The sequence below is a fragment of the Microtus ochrogaster genome, chromosome 2 (genome assembly GCF_000317375.1).
Source record: "Microtus ochrogaster isolate Prairie Vole_2 chromosome 2, MicOch1.0, whole genome shotgun sequence".
Classification (NCBI taxonomy): domain Eukaryota; kingdom Metazoa; phylum Chordata; class Mammalia; order Rodentia; family Cricetidae; genus Microtus; species Microtus ochrogaster.
In genome coordinates, this window is record NC_022010.1 from 98,136,179 (window position 1) to 98,155,867 (window position 19,689).

Here is a 19,689-nt window from a genome sequence, read left to right on the forward strand (position 1 = left end):
ATCATCTTTTCCCCTATCTCAGACCAGCCTGCTTCTTTACACCATAAAAGCTTCTTTACACCCCCATCCTCAGGTTACAGAATTGAGACTTGGGTCTTCTGTGTCCTCCATCTTTGCCTTACAAAAAGATTCTCTACTGTAAAAAGCACTTTCAGTGACAGTCACACTCTAGTGTACAAATCAGGCTGGATGGGTAGTGACAGCTTCTGTCAGGTTATACCGGAGTCCTGGGAACCAGGGGAGGGGAGGGGCTTGTTAAACCCGAACTGAGGTGACAACCCGGGGTTTGGGATTAAAGCTGAAGTAGGGAGAGGCAGGTGACTGTGGGACTGGCCCATTCCCTGAGGGCTCTTCAACCTTGGGCAGTTACTGTCTGTAGACAACAGGAACTCGCCTGGTATGAAAACCTACACTTTTGCTGAGAGGTGAGACACAAGTTACCCCTTGCTTTTCTAAGACTGCCACTTTGCTTTGGAAATCCAAGCGTGACCCCCTCCTTCGAGCCCACTGAGGACCTCCCAGATCTCCCAGCAGAGTATCTGCTGTGGCATTGTCTTGGGTGTATCTGTTGATACCCACCGATGGAGACCGGAGTCAACACTTAGAAAACAAGCAGGACAGACAGACAGATCCAGGATTGGTGCAGAACTTCCAAAGGCAAAATTCCAAAGTGCTTCATGCATTGGCTGCTCCTTCCAGTATCCCCATATTCTTTCAGGAGAGCGTCTAGGGACCACATGAACGAGTGGGTGCGTAACTTAGGGGGGCCCCACAGACACTCAGCATCCGTTAAGAGCTGTGTAGACTCCTGTAGGATGCTGACGCAGATACACCGCTTCTCTGGGGTGGGGGAGGGCGCGTTCAGCCAAGTAGAGGGATTTACTGCCTTAGCTGACCGGTTGTGCACACGACAGATGTTGCAAGTACAGGGCCTGCCTTCAGAATCCAAGCCAGAGGTCTACTGGTTGCCTAATAATACCAAGAACTGACAGGCTTTAATAACACCAAGAACAGCCTCAGTCTAAGTCAAGGGCACTGGCCGGCTTTCCTGCAGCTTGATTGACTTTTCATGTATTGCAGGGAAAATGGTGCCTCTGTCCTGCTCCGTGAGTCATTTTCTGCTTCTGGCATCTGAGTTCTTGCCCACTTCCAAGTCCTTCCACGGAGAGGCAAGCCAGAGCTGAATGGGAAGCCGTGTCTCTAGCAGTCTGCTTTTCTTGCTTTGGAGTTTTTTCTAGGAGGGGCAGGATCCAGAGGCCATCTATGGGAACAGCCTCCTGACCTTCCAGCAAAGCTATGATAAGCAGGCCCCATGTCTGGAGACCCACAGACAAGCCCGGGTGGTTCTGACAGAAATGAGTTAAGCAATGTTGTCCCTGGGGCCCACAGCCCAGCTCCGGATGTGAGCCTCTGGCAGACACTGGCCTCCATAGCCACAGTCATGGCCAACAGGACCAACGCCTCTGTCCCGTACACCAGCTATGAATATTACCTGGATTACTTGGACCTCATTCCTGTGGACGAGAAGAAGCTGAAAGCCAACAAGCGTAAGTCAGAACCTGGGAAGGCAGCCAGACAGAGGCTGGGTATGAATGAGACGCTCTAGGCTTTGTCTCCACTTACTAGCTCCAGAAGGCTCACCCGGCAGCAATAATACTGCACACACAGACAGGAATGAGCCAGGCGCGGGACTCACAGTGCACCTGTAACTTTTAGGCATAAGTTTATGAATGAACTTGCTATAAACTAAGCTGAATGGTCTTTTTACAAAACACATATATTTATTTAGGGGGTGGGGGTGCCACAGGGCATCTGTGAAGGTTAGTGGGCAGCTTGGAGAAAGTGTTCTTTCTCCACCACATGCGTGCCTAGCATGGAAATACAGGTGTCAGGCTTGGTGGGGAGCAACTTTAACCCTCTGAGGTATCTTGCTAGCCGGCAGATCGTTCTTTTAAGATAAATGCACGTGTGCACACACAGCACACACACAAACTTTCATGCTTTACTTTTCCATTCATTTTATTAGTGTATATTAACTGTACAAAATAATGGATTTTGTTATAATAGTTTCATATGTGTAGATAGTTTAGTTCTTTTGGTCTTGCTCCTTCGAGATGGCATCTTATTATATAGCTTTGGCTCAGTTGGTACTCACTATATAGCACAGGCTTTTCTCAAACTCACAGAAATCCTCCTGCCTCAGTCACCCAAGGGCTAGGACTACAGGTGTGCATTGCTATGGTCAGCTATGGACTTTGGTCATATTCAGCCCCCTATTACCCTCCTTCATGCCCAATTCCTCCCCTGACCCCCCTTTCCCCAAACAGTTACCCCTCCTATTTCGATGCCCTTTTTCCTCTCACCCTGCCATGTTGGGGGTTGAAGCAATAGCCCCCACCACTTCGCTACACCCCAGCCCCCCCCCCCACTTCTCTTTTGAAGGTCCATTTCTTGATGGAGTTGCATTTGTTTGGGGCTCCAGTAAGCTAGGTGAGTTTCTTCAAACTGCAGAGTTCACTTTTCTTCGCTGTCCACATTTAAATCTGGGAGATGCATTCCCCCACCTCTAAGATGCAAGTCATACTCTCTGCTAAACTGACCACAGCGGCCAGCATTGCTGCGCTCAGGGACAAGCATGCGTTACCATTCACTTCTCGTCTGCTTATTCATCTCTTGAGCAACTTGGCGCTTTGTGGATGTTCTTCCCTGATGGGTCCAGCTCCTCAGCCAAGGCTAAAGGTCAGCTGAGGCAATGAGCAGAAAGGCACAACCCCGGAGCAGTGCACTCGGCTGGGGACCTGCCTCTGCCTGCTCCATTAGATGTCTTGGGTTCTGGGGCTATGTCCCACTGCGTAAATGGAATGTCTCAAAGGAATGGAATGAGACGGCTGGTTACAGACCAGCTCCAAACACATAAATGCTAGGGCTTAAGACAGTAAGCACCAGCCAGGCAGAGCTCCTGGACAGTCTGTTATAAAGTCTGTAACTTGCAGCATTGAAATGCAGGTGCCCCTCCATGTTTCCTGAAAATTTCCCTTGTTCCCAACACTCCAGGAAGCCCTCCGTGGGGACAGGAGGTTGGCTGTGTGTTGCCTGATGCAAGGCTGAGAACTGTGACGTTCAGGGCAGGTTTTTGCACATGTGACTCACCATGAAGAAGACTTAGAGGGGGAGAGGCGGGGCTGGAAAACACACCTCCTTGTAAATACTGCCATGAGTTCTGAACCTGAGGAGCCGTGTTCATCTGGACAAAAAGGAGGTTTGTCTTCAGAAAGGCTTTGTAAAACTGAACACTATGCAGATGCAAAGCACAGAGATTTTCGGACATTGGAACTTTCTGAGGGTGGAGGATGTCCCACTCGGCCACCACCTGCTCTGTAAGGCTGCTCTGCTGTTTTGGGTGGGAGGAATCTTGGCCATCTTAGGAGTCTGCAAGCTTGGCCTTGCCTGATGGCCCAAGTTCAATCCCTGGGACCCAGGCAGTGGGAAGAGAGAGCTGACCCTACAGGACCCACGCGGTAGGAACTGACCCTACAGGACCCATGCAGTAAGAAGAGAGAGCTGACCCTATAGGACCCATGCGATAGGAAGAGAGAGCTGACCCTACAGGACCCATGCAGTAGGAACTGACCCTATAGGACCCAGGCAGTAGGAAGAGAGAGCTGACCCTACAGGACCCATGCGATAGGAACTGACCCTACAGGACCCATACAGTAGGAAGAGAGAACTGACCCTACAGGACCCATGTGGTAGGAACTGACCCTACAGGACCCATACAGTAGGAAGAGAGAGCTGACCCTATAGGACCCATGCAATAGGAAGAGAGAGCTGATCCTACAGGACCCATGCAATAGAAAGAGAGAGCTGACCCTACAGACTGTCCTCCACACACACGCTGTGCTGCACCACACAATACATATATGTGGTAAAGAACATATTAATTTACAGACTGAGGAAGGAGCTCAGCATTTAAAGCAAAGGCATGAGGACCAAAGGTTAGATCCCCCACACCCACATACAAACTGGGGATGGTAGCCCGATCTATAATCCCAGGACTCATACAGCAGGATGGAAGGCAGAGAAAGGAAAAATCCGGGAATACTCATGGGCTAGTTAGTCTGGGATACACATGAGCAACGAGACTTGTGTCAGATATGGCAGACAGCAAGGACCAAGTCATCTGAGCTCCACATGTGTGCCATGGCACATGCAGTCACGGACACACAATGTTAATTTGCATTTGAGGTGCCCTGGTTTCTTAGGAGGCTAGTTTTAACTATATTACAAAGGATAACAGATAACAAGTTTTACCCCAAGTCACCGCTGTTGCCTCAGCAGAAGGCAGTGGGCTGCCACATACAGCGACAGGTCACAATCTGGTGTGATCCTGTTATAGGCTCTTTACAAGGGCATTAGCCTTGTAGTTTTTCAATGCTGCTCAGGTTCATGGAGATGTGTCAACACAGTAGAACATGCAGACAGGCTTTTGAAGAATCCCTCGAAGTTGGAGGGTTTGATTTTGTATCCATCCCCCTCTTGGATGCCAAGCTAAGAAAACCAATCCTATATTCCAGTCTTACAGAGACAAACAAATTATTCTGGTAAGATGGGTCTCCAATGGCTGGTTAGTGTTCCCATCCAGAGAGCAGTGAACTGGGTGGCCCTCCCTCAAGGATAGCTGGCTTCAGGGCTCTCTACCGCCATGGTCCACGTCTCCTCTTTAAGTGTTAAGAAGAGTTTGTCACGGTACAAACCGACCTCTGCCGACGCCTGCCTCTCTCTATTCACCTGCTGCTCCCAGAGCTCAGGGAAGGGGAGCAGAAACACACCATTAATCAATCTCTTCTGAAAACAGCAGGGGACTCAATGAACACATAAAACAAGGGCTGCATATAACTCCCTTCTCGCCTGGGGAATGTCCACTTCAGACTTTACCCATGATTCCAGTGTCTTCAGCAAATGGCCCACCCAGGCACTTGACATAAATCCTGAAGGTGACATTTAAAGAAAGATTCACAATGTTTGTTTTGGAACAAACTTTCATCAGATGTCCTTGTGGGGCACAATACTTGAAAGATTCTGTTCTCGGACCCTTTGACTGGAAATGGGCTTTAGGCTGACGTGCGAGTTTTCTGGGTGACTTGCTTCTGGGCACTAGTTAGAGGAAGGCGGTGGATATTTGATGAACAGATACACTTCGGGAAAATATCTCTCTCCATGGAGTAATGAGAGTTTGCATTTGGATTTGTCCTTGCTGTTGTTCTGGTATGTTCCATGAGAAAGCCATGGTAAGGATCATTGATGGCAACTCACAGAAGAGCGGACACAACATGGGGTGATGGCTTCTTACACACGAACCTGCAGGAGCCCCATGAAATCCTCAGGAACCAACGACTTGGGGCTCACTCCTCTATCTTTCCCGAGACACGTCACTCAGCCCCACGCTCCAGGCTTCACCCATGACCTTGCAATCCACAGCTGAGCAGAAAAACAGAGTAAGGGAATAAAGAAGGATGCAAGGTTCAGGAAGTCCAGCTGTGGCTGGAGGAAGACCGCAGGACCAGTTCTTCTCATTCCCACTAGACAGAACTAGCTGAATAGGAGGCTGGGAGATGTAGTTTTGATCCCAGACAGCCACGAGCTCAGATGAACCAGGTAGAGAACAGACCCCAGGACTGATAACTAACACTCTCACTAGTGACCTTTGTTCTGACCCCACTTCAGCAAGGTCAGAGGACACTGTGACACTGCATCACCTGCATGAAACTCCCCACGGCAACAAGGATCTTAGTGTTCACTGAACAAGAAATCATGCCAGGGAATTATCCTAATACATTTATTTTATTTAATCGTCCAACTTAATTGGCACTATTGCACACAAACAAATATAGAAGTAAGAAAATAAGACTTGGAGATGTAAGAAAATGTCACATTGACCAAGGTCATAAGGAGAAAATGAAAGGGTCAGAATGTGAACATAAAACCAATCTGCCTGGGCTTTTACCACTTTGTTATTCCCCAAGCAAGAAAAACACATAAGCAATAAGCACAGCAACACCAGAGAAGCCACTGAGAAGTAACAGAACCTCTGAGAGGCGGGGCCTAGTGGATGGAAGGTGAGGTCATTGGCTGCATGCCCTCGATGAGAAGCCTGGGGTCCTGCACTCTTTTTGCTCCCCAGCTGCCGTGGTGTGAGCGGCACCATCACCTGCTCTGCACCACAGGCCCCAAGGGGACACACTGAGCAAACACAGTCTGTCTCTAAAACCATGACCAAAGAAACCGTGCCCTTTTAAAGTTGCGAGTGTCAGGGATTTTGTGTGTGTCACGGCATTGTGCAACTGACACACTCGAGGTTAGTGAGGAGCCCTAAGATGTAAGGCGGAGCCCATTCATGCTTGCTGGAATTTGTCTTTTAACAAGCAGGGTCTTGCTATGTTGGCCAGGCTGCTCCTGACTTCTCAACTCCAGCCATCCTCCTGCCTCGGTCCCTAAATAGCCAGGACTACACCACGTAATGCTGCGCATGGCTCAGACCCTGGTAAACACTGTTGGGGTTTGCTTCTTCACAGTCCATAGTGTGAACTGGGGAAGGAAGGAGAGGAAAAGAAGGGCAGAGGAAAGAAGGGAAGGAGGGGTTGGAGGGGTGGGGCAGAAAGGAAGGGAAAGAGGGAGGGAAGAGAAAAGAATGGGCAGGAAGGCAGGGAGAGGAAGCTGAGGGTTCTCCATGAATGAATTGGCTTCCTTCTCAGTCCAGCCAGGGGTTCTGTGTAAAAACAAATCTGTGGGTGTGAGAATCTTTCAGACGCTGGGATGACGGTTCTTGCCTTTAGAACAAAATGTTCCCTGTGAGCACTCAAGATGAACTCTCAACAGTAGAGGAAGAAATTATTTTTCTTGGCTTTCTTTTTTTTAAAAGAACACAACGTAGCAGTAGCATAGAAACTGAGCAGTGGCTCCTCATCCTGTTTTTGTCCGACAAAATTCAAATTTCACTTATCCATAGGCAGTAGGTTCCAGGCAAGGGGCCGCCTCATTTCCTGCTCAGAATCAGGGATGATGACCAGGGCTTGTCTGCGAAGTGCCTGCAGCTGTCTCCTCTGAACTTCTGAGGACCTGTGTGCTATGGACCTCACATTTTAGTCATTTTTATGAAGAGGAAAAGGGAGCATTAATATCTACAGAGATTACCCATCCAGAAGAAAATCCCCAACTAAAGTTTCAGAAAGCACAAGATCATGCGTGGACAATTACAAAATAAACTGAACTCTCTGAGAATATGGGTATGCCATGCTGAGAAAGCCAGAGTTCCTTTGAAGGGATGTTATACTACCACTGTGGATCTGGGGAAGGTTTTTATTGTAGATATGAGGGAGAACAGTCAGAGGCATCCGGGAGAGTCCAGGACAGAGAAAGTAGACTGAACACGGCCGGCAGACCGGATGTGGCAAGGGCTGTCTGCGAGAGGGAGACCAGGGAACAGAGAAACAGTGAGCAGGAACAGTACAGAGAACACAGTGAGAAGAGCTGACTATAAACAGAATGAGTGGCTGGGGGAGGGAAGCCAAGAGCTGGGGGAGGGGGTCTGGAGAGGAGGAGACAGGGGCTAGGGTGCCTGAATGGACTTTGAAATGTGTACCAGGTACTGGTGATGCTGACGGAGCCAGGAGGCCAGCATGAGCTTCGAAATGCTGATAGGCACCACAGGCAGAGGTAAGGGAAATGACTCCGTTGGCAGGTGGGAACTATCTTCACAAGTTTCTGAGGAATGCTGGCTTTTACCTAACTGCCAGAAACCCAGGTTGAGCTCATTTCTGGATATCTGGACTGCCTTTTGGGGTTTGGAGAATTGGCGTTTCCTTTGGATTTGACATGTTTCAGCTTAGTATATCCACTATGACCTCATTTTCCACTTCTCAGGAACCCAGAGGTCCCCTTAAAGTGCTTAATGTTTCTTAGCGTGGGGCAGAAAGGCGAGAAGATGCAAAAGCTAGCGTGGGTCTTTGTTGTCCTTGCCTCCCTGGAGTGTAAATGCTGTAAGGACTGAGATTACAATGCTCCTTTTCAGGCATTGCATCTTTCCCGTGTGTGTGTGTGTGTGTGTGTGTGTGTGTGTGTGTGCGCGCGCGTGCGTGCGCGTGCAAGCGTGTAACAGTCTAGTGTGCAAGTGTGCATATTATCTATATAACCAGAGTTCAGTGTTGGGTGTCTTTCCTCAATTGCTTGCCACCTAATTTGAAATAGGGTCACTCATTGACCCTGAAGCTCAGCAGCTCAGCAGTTGGCCTGGCTGGCCAGCTAGCTATCTTGGGGACCCACCTGTCTTCACCCCTGATTTCCAGCAGCGGGGTTACAGATGAGCACCTGGTTTTTCCACGCATACTTCAGGTCCTCATACGTGTACAGGAGGCTCTCTAACAGCTGAGGCCTCTCCTCTACCCTCAGCCTCATTTTTGACATTAACTGTTCAGGCCCAAGGTTGTCCACTTTTGCAAATTTTGGTTGTTTTTGTTTCATTTATTTATTAATTTTAAATCTGTCAGGGTCATAGGAAAACAGCTTACACTTCAAATATGGCCAGTACTATATATCAACAGACTGAAATGATCTGAAATAAAAATTGGGTTCATACTAAAAGTGGACAGACCTCTTTCTTGTCTTATTCCCCAGAACACAGCAGCTGCTTATACACAGCCATGCTGAACTGGGCCTCCAGATTCTTCTGGGTAATTTAAAGCTGACACAGTCTTGGGCATGCTCTATGCATGTACCATGTAGGCTTCCATACTGGACATGAGCATCTAAGGAGGTTGGTACCCTCTGAGGGGGGCTTTGAAATGGCCGGAGAGTCTGAAAAGCAGGGATGCCATAACAGTCAGAGCCCTGCTTCATCTGCATCTTGATGCCCTACACAACCCTCACAGCACAGTTGTTTCTTCTCTCATTCGTCTGTACAACTCTCATAAATATCTTCGGTTTGAAAAGGCACAGACCCTTCCCTTTGCGCTAGCTCACAGTTGCGCAGCGTGGCAATCCATGCTAATGGAAGCTTGGGTTACAGTCTGTCTTAGTTAGGGGTTCTATTGCTGTGGTGAGACACCACAACCACAGACTGGCGCTTACAGGTTCAGGGGTTTAGTCTGTCATCACCATGTCAGGAAGCATGGTGGCGGGCAGGGAGACAAGGTGCTAGAGAAGGAGCCGAGAGTTCTACATCTGGAACTGCAGAGGCAGCAAGAAGACAGAGTGACACTGGGCCTGGCTTGAGCATTTGAAACCTCAAGGCCCCACCCCCAGTGACACACTTCCTCCAAGAAGGCCACACCTACTCTAATAACATATCTAATAGTGCTACTTGATATGGGATGTCTCTCTGAATCCTGTAAATATGTTTTATAACCATTGGTTAATAAAGAAGTTGATTTAGCCAATAGCCAGGCATAATAGAGCCAGACAGGAAATCCAAACAGAGACACAGGGAGAAAAAGGGTGGAGTCAAGAAGATGCCAGCAATTGCCAGAGAAGTAAGATGTGAACAGCATGACCACATGGCAATATACAGATTAATAGAAAGGGGTTAATTTAATACGCAAAAGCTAGTTAGTAATCAGCCTGAGCCATTGGCCAAACAGTTTGTAATTAATAGTAAGCCTCAAAGTGGGTATTTGGGAACTGGCAGGTGGGAGAGAAACCTCTAGTTACAGCTACTTCCTGTGAGCCTGTGGGGGCCCTTTTCATTCAAACTTCCATACTATCTTCAACAGGCTCTTTGTCACACATTGAGGGGCGTATAGATTCCCTCAGCTTGGGCATCTTGTCCTGAGGCTACCCTACTGGGGCTGTCACCAAGGCTCAGAGCTGCACACAATGAGAAAAGGAAGTTATAAAATCACTACTCAGGATTCTTCCTCCAAGCAACAGGGTAGCCGGAGAAAGCTTGTGGGAGCCCCAAGGTTCTATTTAGTTTGCCATTAGCTGACATCACCCTAAACTGAGAAAAGCCGCTGACACATTTCCCTCTTTCTAAGGTTGTTACTGGAGACCCTCCCAGCCAATACCGTCGAGGCACTGGCTCTCTAATGCCCGGTCTCTCCTGACTTCTTGCTGAGGCCCAGTCTGCTGTTAGGCTGACACAGTTCATTTTGTTCCTTCCTGTAGATTCCATTGTCATTGCCTTCTGGGTGAGCCTGGTGACTTTCGTGGTGCTCCTCTTCCTAATTCTGCTCTACATGTCCTGGTCAGGCTCCCCGCAGATCAGGTAAGCAGGGAGGTGGGAGCTTGGGCAAATGCAGATGTTAAAGGACAGTAGTGTAGGGCATGCGCGCACATCTGTACGAAGGGACAGCGCCCATCCGTGCTAAGCACGGCCTCACAACGACAATCTACACACAGAGCAGTGGACACATGCAGATGTTAACCGATACTAGTGTAGGGCATCTGCATGCATCCACACGACGGAAGAGCGCCCATCTGTGCTAACCACGGCCTCACAACGACAATCTATACACAGAGCAGTGGTTCCACAAGATTGTGGGTACGGCCTGTGACATCTAGAGTGAGATCCCCTTGGGATCCAATTCTTGGCAGTTAAGAGCACTTGATCTTCCAGAGGACCAAGCTGGCTTCCCAGCACTCACAATGGGCAGTTTACAGCTGCCTGATACCCAACTCCAGGGCGACGACATCCTCTTTGGGCCTCTTTGCACAGCACAGACTTACTCTGACACACACATAAAGACAATTACTTTTAGAAATCTAAAAGGGCCCCCAAGGCTGTGTGAGGATCCTTCCCTCCTGTGCAGAGAAGGGCTTCAGCACCCCAGCAGCTTCCCCTCCCGCATCCTCGTTTTGTAGCTTTGTAGCCACACGGAGAATGGCCCTCCAGCTTAGCTAGTCCCTGGCCCCTGCTCACCCTGACGCCACTTAGGAGGCAGAATCTTCCCATTTTGAGAATAAAATCCAGTGCAGGCAGGAAGCAGGGGCTAAGGTTGATGCCAGACACTCATGATCACTGTCCCCAGTACCCTGAGGGCCTGGAAATCCAGAAGACAGACTTCTTAGCTAAAGACACACTTAGTGTGGCCATAGGAGCTGACTCGGATCCGTGTCTGGATTAAAGGCCAGTAGGCTCCCGTCTAAGAAGACATGAACACAGAAGCAAGGACTGCCACTGAAGGAGGGACTCAAGGCCTGACTCCCAACAAAGCTGACTTCCCCAGGCACAGGGCAGGCACAGAGGGACAGGGGAGGCCTCCAACTAACAACTATTCTCTAGCCAGTCCCTTTGATGCTTTCCTCGTTTGCTCTGTCCATAGACACAGTCCCCAGCCCCACCAAATATGCCCGTGGAATCACAGCCTCCACCTCCCCTTCTGCCTCCGGAGGGCCTCCCCGCAGACAACAGAGGAACCAGGAAGCAGAACTGGCTCTAATCAATGGTTACAGCAGGAGAGTCCCTCCGCCTCACCCCCTGCACCTCTGGCTCTCCTCTGGGACCCCCAGAGCATCAGCTGACCTCAGGAACTAACACAGCGGTGTAATGATGAGCAGCCTGGAGACAAAACTTCTCAACTGTAGAACTGACACCAGGGAGCCAGTCAAAGTGAACTGGTAACTCAAACCAACATGGACAGCTACGTCTTTTTAAGGCCATTTACAATGCAGCAAGAAACAGACTAGGTCAAAACCAAGTCTACAAAGAAGACCATCACACACACGTTAATAATCTAGCTAAGATGGAGAAGCTGCCCCAGACAGTTATGCTGTTGTTGAATATGCTTAATCTGCTTGCTGCCTACATTTGCTTCGGGATGAATAGGAAAATAAAACATGAGTATTAACCTTTGCTTTGCCTCTGTCATTCCTTCTGCCTGAGCACACGTGGTACATGTGAGGATGCTGGGAAGTCTGCAGATCTCCCGCGTGCCCTCCCAGGCCAGCTCTGCTACTTTCCCTTCCCCACAGTCTTTCGAGACAGAGCCCACAGAGCTTGTGAGAAGCAGGGCCTGCATCCAGGAGCCAGCCAGCCTCCAGCACTGTCCCAGAATGCTGAGTTCTCAAAGCTAGCAAATGGCTTCCCGGCTTCCCATTCTAGCTGCTGCTTTAAGGACTGAAAACAACCAGGTCTCTAGTACCAACGGCCCTGCCTGAAGAGAGAGAGCACAAGGCAGGCCCAGAAAACTGGCAAGTGTTCCCGCTAGCACAGTCGGGAGTCGGTAGGTTTTCTTTTTAAACAACGGCTTTCCCTTTCCATCACCGTGTTCAGGCTGACTGGGGTGGGGTGATGATAAAACCACGATGAGCAAATCCCTTCTGTAAAATGGTACCATCTTTGCAAAAGGCCTACCTACTGAACATCACTCCTGGCACACTTTAACCATCCCCAGACTTCCTCCATTCAGGGCTATGGGAAAGTGAGGTGTGCAGCGACTGCTTTGGGAAGGAGGAAAGCTGCCACAGTACACAGGCAGTTCTGCGACCACAGACGCGGACCGTGGCTCTAGAAGGCTGGCTCTCCTACTCCATGCCAGGTGCGAAGACCATGCAGGACCCACTCTCGTCCACAGTGTGAGGGGTCAGGCATGCTCACACCAGACTGGGGAGGGCGAATCTAAACAATATGGAAAAGGAAAGAAGGGGAGCTGCTGAGCTCACAGGCTGCTCTAAATCATGGTCCCCCCTTAAGGCAGTATCTCTACAGGCACTGGCCACAGGCTGTGCCAGAAGAGGGGAAGGAAGGGACATGACCCATGACCTCTCACCATGTCCTACCCAGGGTCAAGACAGAGGAGGCTGATGCAATCAGACTGCACGCGTGCTCACCTCACAGGAGTGATCACACCCCACCTAGTCACCGGGACCATGAGCCCAGGGGATGCTGAGGACTGGAGCTTGTGCTGGACTGGGGAAACTTGCTGGGGTCTGGTGGCCACTTCTTTGTGTTCAGAAGCCTGGCCTATCGGGACATGTTCCAGATCCTGTCTTTCCAGCCACTGTCCTTCTGTGTGCCACTCAGAGGTACCCTAAACAGGAGAGTGTCAATAAACCGCAACCTAAAGGCACTTTCCACCTCAGTGTCCTGGGGCTTCCCATCTGTGCCCGCAATTGAAGGTGAGCAGCTGTCCGTACACGAGCCTGTCTGTGGAGCAGGATGACACACACAGAAGTGCAAACACCGAAGTCGAAACCAGCACCACACACGCACACCAGACACCAAGTCACCAGCTCACAAACGGCAGCTCAAACACAAGGGACCAGCACATTTCATCTGCGAAATGTGTGAAATTTCACACTGACCTCTACCAGAAACAACACCTAGTGACAGTGAGCCATAACAGTTAAATTATGACATTAAAATTAACTAAAAATTGTTTGTAAAATGAAAGCAAAATACAAAGTGACTCACAAAAATTGCTATTTATTATCAAAACATTATAAACTCAAAATCCTCTTTGAAATATAACTTAAAAAAATAGACTGTCTTCCCAAAGTAGAGGTGAAGGCATTTTACTTTAGGGGCACAGTGTACCATATTTAAATCAACAGCAAACATAGACAGGAGCTCGCTCACTTTGTCACGGGAAGCGCCCTATGCCGTCTCACAGAGACAACTGTAACCATCTGCCATGTGCATCCAAAGACACGGGCTTTCACGTTTCAGCTCCAACACCGTGAACCCATCCTGGACCTACGAGTACCACCCAGGAGCGTCCTCTGCCAGGAGGGTGGCAGCCATCTGAACGCTCTGTGAGATCATGGCCTGGTAGTGCCCAGCTACTACAACTGTGGCTGTAAGGTCAGCACCTGAGCCTCTTGTTGGTCAGCTAATTCAGTCCCCGTAACCTTTCTTTCTGTAAGTAGTTGAATGTATCAGTTCACGCCTCCTGGAAACCTTGGCCTAGACTTTCTGGAGGCTGCTGGGGAGCTGGTCAGCAGGGGTGAGTCAAGCGTCTGTCTGGATGGAGGAGTCGATGTTCCTGCAGAGTGCAACAATGGCCTCCGCCTCACCATGTGGCTTTGCAGTCTCACGGGCCATTCTGACGTGAGCGAGGAAGGTGTCTGGCTGCTGGGCCCCCAGCCAGATGTCCTTAACATACAGAGACACCAGGAATACTGTGGGAGCTGGGGAGAGTTGGACAGGTCATTAGGATGTGCACTTGCTCAGATGGAAAGCAAACCACCCACCCATAGTGCACCGGGGCTTTGCACAGCTGCCAGATACACTACACCACAGCCTGCAGAAGCACAGGCGAGCATGTGAATAAAAATGAATTTCCTCTTGTGCTATCCTTCCTGATCATCTAGGTTTACTTTCTTCTGATGACTGTATATTGGCCTTAAAAAAAGAAGCTACTCCAAGTCCCATCCCGGTCAGAGGCCTCATGGTCACGGCCATCACTGAGTTGGTTCACAGGCAGAAAGACTCTATTCCTGCTGCAGCTAGATGAGGCCTGACAGGCCCCTCTGCTCTCAGGTGGGGTCACAGGCCAGCCTGCTGGCTTTTCCCTCCCTGTGAAGGCGTTCATTCTTCCAGATGGAGGACACTGCTGCCACTCCACCTCACAGCCAAAGCCAGAGCAGGCCACTCATCCACTCACTCTTGTCACTCTTGTGTCTGGAGGCCACACACGCAACACCAGTCCTCTGCTCTGTAGGATGGGGTGTCCCTCAGGTTCTGGGGGGGCCTGCTGTCATAAACACGACTGCCACTAAGGAGGAAGACCGGCTCTCCCTTGACATCCACTCTGTGACACCCAGTCTCGGGGAGGACTAAAAATCAGAGCACCAAGCTAAAGAGCTTTCTACTTTCTAGCCCACCCTCTCCCACCCCATGTATTTCTCTAGCTCTGACAAAAGAATCCACATTACCTCGTTTGGCTTCATCCTTTTCGTCCAGACAATCAAGGCACAGGGCTTCCACCACTGGATGGAAAGGGCTATCTATCTGGCCCCGGGCCGCCAACAGCTGCAGCATGATAGTGTTAAACTTGCAGGCCACATCCTGCACAGGCTCTGCCAGGCCCTGGACACTGCAGTGGCGATTATACAGCCTAAAGATGCCACTCGTCACAGCACTGTCCCTGAGAAGGTCAGCTACCACCACTGAGTGTGGCAAAATGTAGCTCTCGAGCCAGTCAAGGAGTCTTGTGACCTCTGCCCTGCTGAGGGGGCACTCAGCCAATGACCGCAGCACCCAGTTGGCCACCAAAGAAGCAGCAGCGTGAATAGAGTCCGGTGCTTTACTCCCAGGGGCAGCCTGGCCCACAGACTCCTGAGTGGGTCCCAGGACGGGGACAACTGGCCCCCAGTGAGTCAGTGTGGCCCTCAGGAGGTCCTTGCATGTCGCCAAACTAGATGCTTCCAGCTCAGGCTCAGCAGCCTCCTCCACTTCTCCATGCCTCTTCCTTCGGCCTCGTGGGCCTTTGGCACGGGCAGCTGTCATAGGCTTGTTCTTATCCTTGAGCATTTCTGTTAAAGACAGAGAGAGAAAAAAGTGAGGGTGGGGTTGCCACATCCATACAGAGTGAGAGAGAGAGAGAGAGAGAGAGAGAGAGAGAGAGAGAGAGAGAGAGAGAGAGAGAGAGAGTGTGTGTGTGTGTGTGTGTGTGTGTGTGTGTGACAAGCACTGAATAGGCTGCACTTTCCCCTAATCTGCTCTTCTGACTTCAGAGCAGTGAACAAGGGAATAGCCGCTCCTTCCCAGCAGGCTCCTCAGCACTCACACCACTGCCTGGGTCTTCTCCTTCCCCAATGCTTCAGCGCAGCAGTGCTGAAGTGAGCGGTTCAGGAGGCCCTGATCTTGTGGGTGAAGGCACTAGTACATTCATGCTATAGGGAGATGTGGAAACACTGGAAGTAGGTCACTGGCGGTGGACCCTTGAAGGGTGTGTCTGATCCCAGATCCTTTATCTTCTTGGGCATTTTGTCACAGTAACATGGAGCTAACACATTTGGGCACTGCTTTATCTAAAGGCAAAAAGGCCACCAGGCATCGGGGAAGAATTCAAACCCAGGTCCTCCCTTCTGCCTCTGTGCCCCACTGCTCTGGAGCTGTGGCTAGGGAGGGACATGTTGGTGGACTCAGGCAGCAAAGGGCAGGAAGGAGAACTTACTCATCAGGTCCTTGACTTGGTGCTGCTCAATGATGGCTTTCAGGGCTCCTTGGAGCTTCATGTCTCTTTCAATGAGGCTCCACTTATGCAAGAGGACCAGGACATCTTTGGTGGAAAGTGTCACCTTGTTCACAGTCAATCGACCCAAATTCTTGAAGGTCTTTAGGATGGTGGTCCGATAACTCAGCACAGACTCAAGTGTCCAAAAGAAGTTGATCAGCTGGGCAGAGGCCAAGGTGGGCCTGTTTGGAAGTCAATATTACAGACTGAGCAAAAGTCAACCCTGTCCTGACTAGCTCAGGAAAGTCAGGTCAGACAAATTACACTTTTTTTTTTTAAAGGCCAAACCAATGTGTGCTCAGGACACAGAAGAGGAGAAGTGAGAGAGGCACTCTAGAGATTCTGGAATCTGAATCCTCTGCTGGAGGAAGAGAAACCTCTTTAGAAAGCCAAGCAGGAAGATGGAGGGGCAGGGCCGGGGGGTGACATAGCTCTGAAGGATGCTGACTCCTCTGCAGCTCAGACAGACTCTCATCAGCATCACCACACAGGCAAAGCCTGAGTGACGCTCAGTGGAGGGAAGAGAGCCTTCTCATCTTCTAATGTCACCTGCTACACACAAGGTTGAATGCTAATAGTTATCAGTAGTCGGGCAGCAATGTGCCAGACAACCCCAAAATACAAGATACGGTTGTCCAGCAGTGTCTTAATTTAATTTGGGGCAACATGAAACCAATTGTCCTGTTCTTATTTAAAAAAATAAAAATAAAAAGCCTCCAATTCTGAGCCCCATTCTACCCCACTGACACACATCAGCTCCGAGAGCTGATGGACTAATGAGCTGGAGGGTCCATGTACATGTGCATCTCTGGAGGCTGGAGAGGTGGTGGAGGCGGCTTCTAGGTGCCCGGGCTCAGACTAAGGTCACAGAAAACACGCTCTTCTGTGGAGCCTCATTTGTTTAAGCACGGTGTGTGTGTGTGTGTGTGTGTGTGTGTGTGTGTGTGTAACACAGATACAGATGTTTTCCCTGCAAAAAGTGCTCTAGCATGATGCTCTGTGGGTTCTAAGTCTGCTAAGCTTTCAGGGCCTCCATGAGAACCTTGGAGACAGAGATGAAAATAAAGATAGAGCTACAATAGGTGTCCTGATGCTGGCACAGCACTGTGGCCCACACCACATCAGGCCAGGGCTCAGGGATCACAGCTGGGTTGTGAGAGAGGTGTGGTGACCACAGGTGAGAGGAAGGAATAAGCAGCAATAGCCCCATTGTCCTGATTTGCACAGCAGGATCTCACAACAGGCTCACCTCAGGTGCGTTGTAAGTGCGATGAGGACATACAGGAACTCGTCGACAGTGTGCAGGGCAAGCATCTTCTGGGACTCCTGGGAGCCAGGTTGGCACGGTGGCTGCCCGCCCTGCTCCGGTGCTTTGTTGCCGAGATTGGTCACCCACAGGGTGTGCAGCAAGGAGATCACATTGGAGAGCAGCCGAGTCTCCACAAATCTGAAACCAAACATGGCAGCAGCCTAGTCAGGGAGGCCAATGTGTGAAGGTAGGATGTGGACCGTAGAGTGGGCCAGAGCGCTGGTGACAGCCCCGCCTTTGAGAGTCTGACCTGCCCATCCCTCAGCACAGAGCACTCCCTGACGTAGAAATGCATCCAGGACGAGGCTGCCAGACCACGTTCTCACCAGAACACGGTACCAAGTCCCTCAAGTACAGGAGACATAGCAGTGTGGTTATGGCAGCAACTTGAACTATAAACAAAGTTATTATGGGTTGTTATTATTATAATTATTATTGCTATTAGCCAATTATGCCTTTAAAAAATCTGAAAAGTCTTGAAGCTGTTGACGTTGGAAGACACAGTTTAAGCTGTTTCTTTCAGAAAGATCTTACTCTATTTGTCTTTTTGAGGCAGGGTCTGGCACTGTGGCTCAGCCTGGCCTCGAACTCCCTGAAATCCTCTGGCACAGTCTCCCGAGTGGTGGGATCACATGCACGGGTCATTCTGCATGAGAACCCTAGAAGATACCTTCTGAATGCCAACCTTCAGCAGTGCTAATTCCCAGTATGAACACCTAGTTTTTATATTTGGAGTAAAAGATCACTGATTCGAACCTGTGGTTAAAAACAAATCAATGAATGACCAACCGTCTTCTGCAGTGGCAGGGTTATGACGTCACAGTGCCACAACCTGGCGGGGATGAGGTGCAGGCGCCCTTAAGAAGTCACCTAGTGCTGTAACAAGCAGGATAGTGAAACATGCAGAGTTCCCAGGGCAGAGCTTGCACATGTGCATGGGAGCCAGCTTCTCAAAAAGCTGAAAATTACTTTTGAAAAAGGAAAAAGAACAAAAAGACCCAGTGGCCCCTGGACATGTTACAGTTGCCCTGTCACAGACAGAGCCCTCCTGACAGTGTTGTTGTGTCAGGGACCCCAGCTTTGCACACAGACTCACGTGATGGAGACTATGAGGAATGACAGGCACCTTCTGCCCAACCCCCACCCTGTGCTTGATGACTCATCTACCTTCACTGGGCATTTCAACAAGCCTAGAAGCAGAGGCTCAGGAGACGGGATACCCTCTATGCGGCTGGCCCCAGTGGCTGAGTGGGACATAAAGACAGGAAGGCTAGTGGGGTTCTGCCAAAGTGGATGCAGCTGTGCTTCAAATCCAAGGCAGACAAGAGACCCCGAAAAGCAGGAGTTAATAGAAGAAAGGCCCTTTGGCTATTACCAGGAGCTGGACTGCACACATACTCACAGGAGTATGGGTGGGACCCCATTGCACACAATCTATTGACGCTTAAACCTTTAGAGGTATCATGCAAAAAGCACTTACCTGCTCTCAAGGATGTGTAAAATCCATGTTAAAAGGCTATAGTCCCGGATGACTTCATAGGCAGATCTGGTGATACGGGCAACATTCTGTAGAATTTCCAGAATCCAGTTCTGCAGAGTTCAAAGAGTCACTCCTTAGTGGACCAACAGGGATTTCTCTCTCGCTGGTTTAACTTTTAATAGTTGTTAGATAGGGACGCACACTGGCCCCAGACTTCTGAGGGCTAGGATTATAAGCATTATTAGCCACAGGCCCAGCTCCAGAAATGTATCCGCACGCAAATGACAGAAACAGACTCCAGGCAGTCAGCAGCCCAGATATAAGATGGTCCAGGTGGGATGCAGCACAGTTATGAGCTGCTGGTAACTTATTTGTCCCATCTACCCAAGAGAGACCATCAACACGGGCCTGTCCCTAACTGTTTCTGAGCACCTCAGAATTCTCACTATCAAAATAAAAAGGTACCATATTCAAATTCCATTTATTACAATGTATTTCTTCATCTTGACTGTTACTCCCCCCATCTTACATAAGACAAAAATAAAAGTTTGCCAGGCTTTTCCCATTTACTTCTTTCAGCAGTTGTGTATTTAGAAAACATAAAATCAGCTCTAGGTCCCAGGACAGTCAGGGACAGGGCAAACTCACTGGTTCCTAATGGGTGAGAGGAGGCAGTCTCAACTCTCTATTCTTCTTCTTCTTTTTTTTTTTTTTTTGGTTTTTCGAGA

General features: G+C 49.7%; 2 protein-coding genes across 2 annotated transcripts in view; one reads left to right on the forward strand and one right to left on the reverse strand.

Annotated features, from left to right (window-relative positions):
- Positions 1-1,176: 1,176 nt before the first annotated feature.
- Positions 1,177-11,894, forward strand: Mrap (melanocortin 2 receptor accessory protein). Its single transcript, XM_005345345.3, has 3 exons — positions 1,177-1,547; positions 10,159-10,258; positions 11,316-11,894. Exons 1-3 carry the CDS (start codon positions 1,313-1,315, stop codon positions 11,512-11,514), a joined length of 534 nt encoding a protein of 177 aa, XP_005345402.1. The 5' UTR covers positions 1,177-1,312; the 3' UTR covers positions 11,515-11,894.
- Positions 11,895-13,397: 1,503 nt separating this feature from the next.
- Positions 13,398-19,689, reverse strand: part of Urb1 (URB1 ribosome biogenesis homolog) — a 63,944-nt gene continuing 57,652 nt past the window's right edge. Inside the window, exons 35-39 of the mRNA XM_005345346.3 lie at positions 18,962-19,071; positions 17,422-17,619; positions 16,113-16,354; positions 14,869-15,468; positions 13,398-14,121 (exon numbers count right to left, since the gene is read on the reverse strand). Of these exons, the coding sequence (XP_005345403.2) occupies positions 13,943-14,121; positions 14,869-15,468; positions 16,113-16,354; positions 17,422-17,619; positions 18,962-19,071 (1,329 nt within the window). The 3' untranslated portion in view covers positions 13,398-13,942. The remainder of the gene's footprint in view (positions 14,122-14,868; positions 15,469-16,112; positions 16,355-17,421; positions 17,620-18,961; positions 19,072-19,689) is intronic.